The sequence below is a fragment of the Microtus oregoni genome, unplaced genomic scaffold, assembly GCF_018167655.1.
Source record: "Microtus oregoni isolate MIOR12 unplaced genomic scaffold, Mior012 000010F_ref0000083, whole genome shotgun sequence".
Classification (NCBI taxonomy): Eukaryota; Metazoa; Chordata; class Mammalia; order Rodentia; family Cricetidae; genus Microtus; species Microtus oregoni.
The window spans coordinates 41637591-41647837 of NW_024543069.1; the positions used below are offsets into that span (position 1 = coordinate 41637591).

Here is a 10247-nt window from a genome sequence, read left to right on the forward strand (position 1 = left end):
AAGTAGCAAAGAAATTATTTACTTCAAGTTTGCAAAAAATTCTTTACCACAACTTTTCCGGGTGTGAAGTGAGCATATTTAGCTTGAGTGTGACACTAGCAGCCAAGTCTGGAAGGACAGGAACTGGAGCCGTGGGGGTGGGAGGAGAGCAGAGGTGGACAGTGGAGAATAAACAGGGCTGTAAGGACAATGTGCGGAGCGTGGCCGGCAGATACCCTTCTGAACGCTTTCTTTAGGCCTAGTTGGGGTGGTTGAGGGGAGGAGGGGCTGGGAGAATTGCAGGGGGAAAAAAACCTAACCCTGATGGTTTAAGCTCTTTATTTAAAAAGAAAAAAAAAATGGCATCAGGACTCCCTCCCTTCTCTCTCCCCTTTTGTACCCAACTGCATTTTAGCCACAAAGGTTCCAACAAGAGTGGAAGGAAACTTAGACGGGGCTTTGTTTGACTCCGTGTAGCGACAACAAGAGAAACAAAACTACCTATTTGTAACGGACGTGGTGCGGTGGCTCTGGGCTTTTTTTTTGAGCGCCTGCCGATTGAAATCTTTACGTCTGGACAATGGCAGATCGGCTAAAATTACCCTCTCGGGTCCTGGGCGGGCAAGATTCTTGAGCCCCTACCCCCGCCCCCAGCCCATCCTCCCGCAGCCTGGGCTTGCTGGGGCCCGGCTCCCCGGGTTCCGTAGGCCTTGTCCCTGCGCACTTCGCCTGCACCTGTGCCTCTGAACCCCGCGTGCCTCCCAGGTCCCAGTGCCTCTCAGCCCTAGACCAACTCGGCCTGGCCTTCGCGGCTACCAGCATGCCAGTCAGCAGGGGCAGTGCTGGCTGCGCAGCTCCCATCCTGGGAACGCTGCGTGGGAGGGAGTTGGTGAGCGCAGCCCAAATACCACCTCGGTGCCTCGCGGTGGGATGCCAGGAAGTTGCGTGACCCTCCCCCTTCGCCTGTGCTCTGGAGCCTCTTTCTGTTGATTCTTTCGTTCCCAAGCTCTCATCTGAAACTGCCCCCACTGAAAATCCTCTTGTGTCGGGGATGGGGGTTAGGAGAGTGGGAGGAGAGTTCAAGCTTTGCCCCTGCACCCTCTGGATGGGACAGACTAGTGGAGGAGGGAATTAGGATAGAGGACACGTGCTGCGGTTCCTTAAGCCACACCTGAGCCAGGCTAGGAGAAGGCTGAGAACAAGGCCTGGCCCTAGCTCAGCTCTGCAGTGGGCCACATGGGCAGAGAACTATCTGGGAGCCGAGCAGATGACGTGGAAGCCAGGAGGGCGCTGAGGCCCGAGGCTTGGGTCTAACTTCTTGTCTATACTGTGAGAAGAGGGGCTGAGTGGGTGTTGGCACCAAGGTAGGAAGAGGGGCTGGAACCGAGAGCAGTGCCGCGGATGAGCGGAGGAACAATAGCACACCACCTCCGGCCCTGCCAGCTTCCTGAAATACTAGTTGGACGGTCGCCCTGAACCACCCATGGGCCCTGCCCCACCCTGGCCCCAGCTCCCCGCGTCTCATCCTCCCTTATGTACCCAAGAGGGAGCCAATATTCCGTAGCAAGTGGGGGGAAGGAGCTGTCGTCTTGGTGCTGTTTACCCACTTCCTTCGAACAGGCGTGCGCCGTGACCTGTTGCTGAGGAAGGGAGATACAAAGGTTCCCCCGCGGCCGGCTGCAGGCAGCGGGCCCGCCTCCCCCGCGCCGCTCCGGGCACAGCGCTCTGCTGGGCTCGGCTCGGCGGCGCGGCAGGCCCCGCCCCCTTTCATGCAAAACCCTCTGGCGAGGCTGGGCTCGGGCGCAGGAGCCGGCGCTCGCTGATTGGCCGCCGGAAACCCATTTATTCCCTGACAGCCCCCATCACATGGATGGTTGTCTATTAACTTGTTCAAAAAAGTATCAGGAGTTGTCAAGGCAGAGAAGAGAGTGTTTGCAAAAAGGGAAAAGTACTTTGCTGCCTCTTTAAGACTAGGGCTGGGAGAAAGAAGAGGAGAGAGAAAGAAAGGAGAGAAGTTTGGAGCCCGAGGCTTAAGCCTTTCCAAAAACTAATCACAACAATCGCGGCGGCCCGAGGAGGAGAGCGCCTGTTTTTTCATCCCAATTGCACTTCGCCCGACTCGAGCTCCGCTTCCCCCCAACTATTCTCCGCCTGATCTCCGCGCAGGGCCGTGCACGCCGACGCCCCCACCCGCGGCCCCTGCAGCCCGGCCCCCGTGCGCGGCCCCCGCAGTCCCGGCCGGGCCGAGGGTCGGCGGCCGCCGGCGGGCCGCGCCCGCGCCCAGCGCCCGCATGTATAACATGATGGAGACGGAGCTGAAGCCGCCGGGCCCGCAGCAAGCTTCGGGGGGCGGCGGCGGCGGAGGCAACACCACGGCTGCAGCAACCGGCGGCAACCAGAAGAACAGCCCGGACCGCGTCAAGAGGCCCATGAACGCCTTCATGGTATGGTCCCGGGGACAGAGGCGTAAGATGGCCCAGGAGAACCCCAAGATGCACAACTCGGAGATCAGCAAGCGCCTGGGCGCCGAGTGGAAACTTTTGTCGGAGACCGAGAAACGGCCGTTCATCGACGAGGCCAAGCGGCTCCGCGCTCTGCACATGAAGGAGCACCCGGATTATAAATACCGGCCGCGGCGGAAAACCAAGACGCTCATGAAGAAGGATAAGTACACGCTTCCCGGAGGGCTGCTGGCCCCGGGCGGGAACAGCATGGCGAGCGGGGTTGGGGTGGGCGCCGGCCTGGGTGCGGGTGTGAACCAGCGCATGGACAGCTACGCTCACATGAACGGCTGGAGCAACGGCAGCTACAGCATGATGCAGGAGCAGCTAGGCTACCCGCAGCACCCGGGCCTCAACGCGCACGGCGCGGCGCAGATGCAGCCCATGCACCGCTACGACGTCAGCGCCCTGCAGTACAACTCCATGACCAGCTCGCAGACCTACATGAACGGCTCGCCCACCTACAGCATGTCCTACTCGCAGCAGGGCACCCCCGGCATGGCGCTGGGTTCCATGGGCTCGGTGGTCAAGTCCGAGGCCAGCTCCAGCCCCCCCGTGGTTACCTCTTCCTCCCACTCCAGGGCGCCCTGCCAGGCCGGGGACCTCCGGGACATGATCAGCATGTACCTCCCCGGCGCCGAGGTGCCGGAGCCCGCTGCTCCCAGTAGACTGCACATGGCCCAGCATTACCAGAGCGGCCCGGTGCCCGGCACGGCCATTAACGGCACACTGCCCCTGTCGCACATGTGAGGGCCGGACCGCGAACTGAGAAGGGGAGAGAGAGATTTTCAAAGAGAAACAAGGGAATTGGGAGGGGTGCAAAAGAGGAGAGTAAGAAAAATCTAATATGCTCAAAGGAAAAAAAAATCTCATTGCCCGCAGCAAAGTGACAGCTGCGGCTAAAAGACCATCAATCCCATCCAAATTAACGCAAAAACCGTGATGCCGACTAGAAAACTTTTATGAGAGATCTTGGGACTTCTTTTTGGGGGACTATTTTTGTACAGAGAAAACCTGAGGGCGGCGGGGAGGGTGGGGGATCGGACCATGTATAGATCTGGAGAAAGAAACTACGCAAAACTTTTTTTTTTTAAAGTTCTAGTGGTACGTTAGGCGCTTCGCAGGGAGTTTGCAAAAGTCTTTACCAGTAATATTTAGAGCTAGACTCCGAGCGACGAAAAAAAAAGTTTTAATATTTGCAAGCAACTTTTGTACAGTATTTATCGAGATAAACATGGCAATCAAATGTCCATTGTTTATAAGCTGAGAATTTGCCAATATTTTTCGAGGAAAGGGTTGTTGCTGGGTTTTGATTCTGCAGCGTAAAATTAGGACCGTTACAAACAAGGAAGAAAGAAATTTATTCGGATTTGAACATTTTAGTTTTAAAATTGTACAAAAGGAAAACTTCAGAACAAGTACTGGCAAGACTATTTTCTTGGTCTTGTTTAAAAGGGCAAAATTCTAGATTGTACTAAATTTTTAACTTACTGTTAAAGGCAAAAAAATGTCCATGCAGGTTGATATCGTTGTTAATTTATAAAAGCTTTTGTTCAATCCCACCTTTCCATTTTGTTCAGATAAAAGAATATGGAATTACTGTGTTTGGAATATTTTCTTATGGTTTGTAATATTTCTGTAAATTGTGATATTTTAAGGTTTTTTTCCCCTTTTATTTTCCGTAGTTGTACTTTAAAAGATTCGGCTCTGTTATTGGAATCAGGCTGCCGAGAATCCATGTATATATTTGAACTAATACCATCCTTATAACAGCTACATTTTCAACTTAAGTTTTTACTCCATTATGCACAGTTTGAGATAAATAAATTTTTGAAATATGGACACTGAAATTATGCCTGAGTCTTTCATTTCTTTGGCTAGCAATGCTTAGACATAACTTCTTGGGGAATGAGAATACCATGCTGAGCCCCCAGGCTTGACGTTCCCAGCAATGTCTGTTAGCATTAACTGCAGAAGAAAAAGATGGCTGGCTGATTAATAACGGGAAACTGAAATGCGCTGTCATTTCTAAAATAGAAACGAGAGGCATATATTGTAAGTCCACCCCCTCCTTTCCGAAGCAGCGTGAAGAAGCGCGCTGTGGGCTTAAGCTAGCTTGTACCACTTGTTGCCAGAAGGAGTCGATTCTAAAATTTTCATGTAGCTTAGCAGATGGGGTATTGAGCCAAATCAGAGCCAGGTTGGCTGGGTTTGTTTTCATTTTCTTTACAACACAATGGCCCTTTGAAATGTGGTTTATAGGGGAAAATGATGCTTCTTGTATCGGAATAATTACAAAGTAGACGCGGAGTGTTCTGCCGGGTAGGTGCTTGGGTGGCTCCATCCCTGCTATTGTGTGAGGAAACAAGTGGTTTTCTGTCTTTGTTTCCCGAGTTCATAAACTTTCTCCTATGTTTTCCTGTTTGGGGCGAGGGAAAAGCAAAGACCGCCTTGCAAAATTCCCTTACTTATCATGGACTTTTTATTTTATTTCCCCCTTTCTCCTCCCCCACCCCCCACTCCGGATTCCACTTCTTAATTTGGCAGCGCGGGTCCAAGACTAGTCCCAAATCGGATAATCTCTGCAGCTGGCTACACGCAAAAGAGAAGCCAGGCAACAGACATATTACAGAAGAAAGCTCTCGACTCCGAGGTAGATATTTCGCTTTGTGCGCTCTGATCACATTTGGACATGATTGTGCTTTTGATCTGTTAACTGTTTTACTACAGTAATAGAGAGACGGGGAGGAGAGAAGGAGGGGAAACGAGATTGGATTTGCTGTTTTCTTTCGCCCCAGGAAAAGTAAAGAGAGGCTGGCCATGTCCTCGGCTGGAGCGGAAAAGTTGGGAACCGCCATGGTCTTTAGGCTAACCAGCAGGTTCTGGCGGCGCATCCGAGGCCGCTGGCGGGCTCTCCCCTCCCAGCCCCCATTTCCGCTCATCCATCCAAAGGCACCGAGAACCAGCGATCGAGCGTCCTTAGGAGTTTAGCATTGCTTCTGTTTCTAGAGAGTCGGCTCGAGGCACCTCTGCTAAAGTTAGAATCCTGCGGCGCTTTCTGCCCTGCAGCCGGATACCGGCCTTAGCCGGTTCTGTCAGCCTCTAGGCCTATGTTGCCTCTTTTGCAAGAAAGTCTTTTTCTTTCTTGAGGAGCTGCTGATGTTCTGTGGAGGAATATGAAGGTGTCGTTTTCTGTGTTTATATTTCTTCTCGATCGCTTCATTTCAGGTGTACAGTGGGTAGTTTTCTTTATTTTCGTTTTTACGGTTATGCTGTATGGGGAAGGGACATTTATTCAGTTTCCAATCCAAGCTAGGCATTTTCTTCTCTAATTAATGCAGAGACTCTGAAAGAATTTCTCTGGGCCTGGCCAGCCATTGTGATGCATATAGGATTATTCACGTGGTGATGAGCACGTTCGACAGTTCTTGCTCACACATAGGAATAAAAGAAACTTTGAATAAAGAACCAAACTCTCGTGCTGGGGTACAGGAGAGGATATTCTCAGAATTCAAGCCAATGGACAGTATAGAATGTATATATTTGAAAATAAATATATTTTAGGGATATATATACGTATGTATATGTATGTGTGTGTATAGATAGATAGATAGATAGATAGAGTTTACAATAATTGACCAGACTCAATCTCCCAGTTTAAAGGAACAAGAAAAAGGCTCAGTGGATCTGACCCAAGCCAAACATTGTGGGGAGATGCTCAGGTTCAAATATTTCGCAAAACAGAAAAGCACTTTTGAGAGTTAAAAACATTTAAATGATTATCACTCTTCAAAAAAAAAGGTGGGGGAGAGGAAAAACCCCATATCTCCAAACCAAATAGTTTAAAAGTAGAGGTCACCGTATTTTGTTTGCAAGCATAGAAGCTTTTGATAAACTGCAGCTGAAGAAAAAAGACTCCTTTTCTTTTGCGTTATCCATTTTATTGAGTAAAACAGTTCCCAAGATGTATAATTTCATACCTAGGTTAATATTTATGAGCAAATCATTTTTAAGAAGAATTTCATTTTAAAGAAAAGGGTTAAGACATGAATCTGCCCAGGCAGGGATGGCTTGCTTCCGTTATTGGCTGTTCCCATCATTCCTAGGGATATTGTGCTGGTCAAAGAGAGTTAATTTCCAGCCAAGAGGGTGAATTTAAATATTGCTTTGACTTTATACACAGACTAGAAATCTGTACCAGGATGAGCATATAATCTGTGCTTGCTACATTTTTTTCTCCTACCCCCGCCCCCTCCATATCTTAAAGAGTGTTAAAATATTTTGCTGAGCGGGAGTAGATTAACAAGGTTCCTTTGCCAATGCTGGAAAGCTGGTATCACAGACTATCCCAGGGGAAAATGGCTCACATTAACCACTAAATGAATATTTGACAAGGGCTCATTCGGAGGTATTATTACTATAAATGTGTCCCTACTGGACTTTTCAAGGTCAAAGAGCAATGCTTCAATTAATTATTTAGACTGCTAGTAGATTTGGATGTAATAGCTGTACTTATTTCTGGAAGCGACACATTCTTGCAGTGGGAAAATCTCCCGAGACTACCGATCAGCAGCATCTCAGATGGAAAGGTGTGGGAAACCCTGGCACTCCAAGGCTGACTTTTTTCCTGAAACATTTTCCTGGTTCAAGGGAAAGAATTGCATTTTTTTTTTAAATCCCGTTTCAGGGACTATTTTTAGTTCAAAAGAAAGAACTATATAATAATTTACGTGAATTTCTTTACCATATCTGGCAAGATCTTTTAGAGTCTGATGTTGGGGAGGAACTGGATGGTGTTTTATACAACCTCTGCCTTGTCCAAATAACAAAGTCACAGGATCTTTCACGCCCTGCCAGGCTTGAGCTTAGGTAGGGAACATACTCTTGTTTGGCAACAAAAGCAAAGGTTTGAAATGGAAGGCACCAGGCTGAGTGTTCTGAGTTCTAATAATGGCAGAGTAAATAGAGGTGCAAGGAGTCCCTTCTTCTGTTGGTTTTAACACTGGGGGGGGGGGGGGGTATGCATTTCTGCCATGTCACAGGTTCCTCCATGACCTTAGGTGAATGGTAATCTGGTAATCGAATGATTTTGAGAGTAAGATTCCTCCACAATAATATAAATTGAATGAATAAGACATAAGCTGGGGGGGGGGGGCAGTAATTACAGCCCAATTCATTCAGCTTCTCAGAACTTTTGTTGTAGATGCTCCATTGACTGGGATTGAGCTGCCAGTTTTCTCACATTGAAAGGAGTTGATCAGGGCCTGGGGGGGGGGGGGGGGGGGAGGACCACTACTAAACTGTTTGGTGATGGGGTCTTCATTTAGAGCCATTACCAGAGCGAAATTAAATCGGGCCTTTGTGTGCACGAGGTTTTACTTTCCAACTGCTCTGAGATTGAGGTCTGACTGTGGACTGGCTGGGGCTTGATCACTACTAGTCGGCATCTCTTATTATTCCCCTTATCTATCTATCTATTTTATGTTGTGACTGAGAGCACTTCCTCTCTGAATCTCCCTTCCCCCATTTCTTGCTTTCGAAAAGTTTTGAAAAGCAGGCCTTCATATTTGTTTCTTCCTGGAATTTCTTTTGCGTAGAACCCCCTTAGCCAGGACCCCAGTTTCTAATTCTCCCATACCCCCCCCACACACACACACACACACTCCACTATTACTTTAAAACAATTTGCATCTCGGTGGGGTTTTTTGCTTTGTTTTTGTTTGTTTTCTGCTGCTTTTCCTCGTACAGGATCCGCCTGGGCCTGGGTTTGGGAATTGGCTTCATACTCTTCGCTTCCTTTTTTGACCTGACTTGAAAGATGTCTGACTGCCTCTCCCTAGGGACCCTGTCTAAGAGATGGATTCCTTAAAGACAGGAGAAACTCTGTCCTTTACTGTGAGAGTCTGGATAATGTCCAAAGGCCTGTACACGGCCTCTGGAAATTTAAAATAAACTCCACAGAGCTTTCCAAAGACAGGGAAGATGGCTCTAACTGCAGGATTACGTTGACGTCTTTCATAGTTATTTTCTATTAAAAACTTTACCGGAAATGTGCCCGTGACACCAGCCCAGAGCCTCCTCTCTTCTAGGGATGCTAGCCAGCTTTAGTGTTGTTATTCTCTGCGAGGATGTTTTCCTTCTGTGGCCTTTAGAAAATAATGGGCGACTCGACTTTCTTGTTTTGACTAAAGAGACTTCTCTTGGGGAGACGGGAGTACTCAGGTAAGCTGGGATTTCTTGAGTCAGAGCCCTCTTTCTGTGTGCGGTTCCGGACGAATTGTATTTTATATTTTGGTAGAATGGGAGTAGTTCTGACTTCCTGGGCACTGCTCTCAGTTTCTCTCCAGAAGCAAGTGGTAAATTTTTCTCATCTGAGGGACACAGAGACTTACTTGTGGCTGCTGGGCCAGCGTTCAGGCTAGAGGTAGTTTTCCTAGTTGGAAGGCAGCTCAGGTGATCCAAAGTTCGGAGGGGCCATTCGTTTTATGACCCTATCTGAGGTCTATACCCAGTCAAGTGAGCTCGGAGGTATAAAGATTTTGGCTCTTTGAACCACCTTTGCCTCTCTAGGCCCAGGTTCGGCAGGACTGAGTTGAGAGCTCCCCAGCCTCCTGCAGGCCGCCTGAGAGGAAGGGACTGTCGGGCCCAGGCCTAGAGCCTTGGGCTTGGGCTGGGGCAAACCTAACCGGTGGCTGACCTGGGTTGGGCAGCTTCTGACATCACCGCGGCCAGACGCCCCTCTATCTCCAGAGACCCCACCCCAATAAAATGCTCAGGGGTTCCCAGTCTCTCTGCCCTCCTGCAGCCCTGCGCCCAGCTGCTACACTGTGTCGCTGCTACAGAGTCCCCTGCATCCTCCTGCGCGGGAGCCTGAACCTCCTGGCCCCAGAGATGGCTACAGGCTCCAGACCTTCCAATTCACAAGTTGTTGGACCAGGTCTTGTCTTCCTGACATCTCACCCTAGTCCTTTGCCTGTGGCCAAGCCCCACCGGGTCCTTCCCACCCAGGGTCAGAGGGGAAGAGCTGGCAGAAGTGTGGGGAGTTTTGCGAGTCTTCTGGTCTGGTTGGATTGGGGGAAGGGTGGAAGGATACAAGATGCAGGTGGGGATGCTGAGGCAACCCTGTGCTTCCTCAAGTGTGAAGTAGAGAAGGCTGTGCAAATCCACTCCCACGCCCCCAACATCTACTGCCTTGATTCAAGCCAGAGATTTCCTCCCTGTCTCTCAGAACAAGGTGAGAGACAAGGGGAGTGACACATGAGCCAAGTTTGTCTTGCTGGTCCTTCTTGCTGGTTCTAAGCAGTGGCGTTAAGCTTGGGGGCCACTCTTCCAGCCTCTTTTCTACCCCTTTTGGCTTAGGGTTAGCCTGGAAAGTCACTTGGAAACTCTGTCACCACTGTGTCTCCCTGAAGAGAAAACTATTGGCACTTGAGACTTGGCTTGCCCCCCACTTCCAGAGGACAGTAAAATAGTGACTGTATTATAAAGAGCCATGACTTCTTCCCCAACATTCTTAATCACTGGCAGCCAGGCCAGAAGGAGACCTTGTGATGTCAGGGTTCGCAGCAACTCGGGGAGATCTATCTGGACCAGAGAGTTTTTGACCAGTAGTAAAGCTGACCTCCATCACACTACCTAAAGGTCCAGTTTTAGAGGACCCTGGTCTCCCCATCATTCAGATGCCCCTGCTCACATACGTTACAGCAGGATTCTTTTTCCTTTATGTTCTTGCAGAGGTGGAGTCATCTGCTAGCTAGTTCATTCTGA

The 10247-nt window shown here is 49.5% G+C and overlaps 1 protein-coding gene across 1 annotated transcript; it reads left to right on the forward strand.

Annotated features, from left to right (window-relative positions):
- Nucleotides 1–1850: 1850 nt before the first annotated feature.
- Sox2 (SRY-box transcription factor 2) lies at nt 1851–4330 on the forward strand. Its single transcript, XM_041659459.1, has one exon. It carries the CDS (start codon nt 2271–2273, stop codon nt 3228–3230), a length of 960 nt encoding a protein of 319 aa, XP_041515393.1. The 5' UTR covers nt 1851–2270; the 3' UTR covers nt 3231–4330.
- The last annotated feature ends 5917 nt before the right edge of the window (nt 4331–10247 follow it).

Excerpts from the sequence above, each read along its gene's own strand:
- Sox2 (XM_041659459.1), top strand. The coding sequence starts at position 2,271 with ATGTATAACATGATGGAGACGGAGCTGAAGCCGCCGGGCCCGCAGCAA.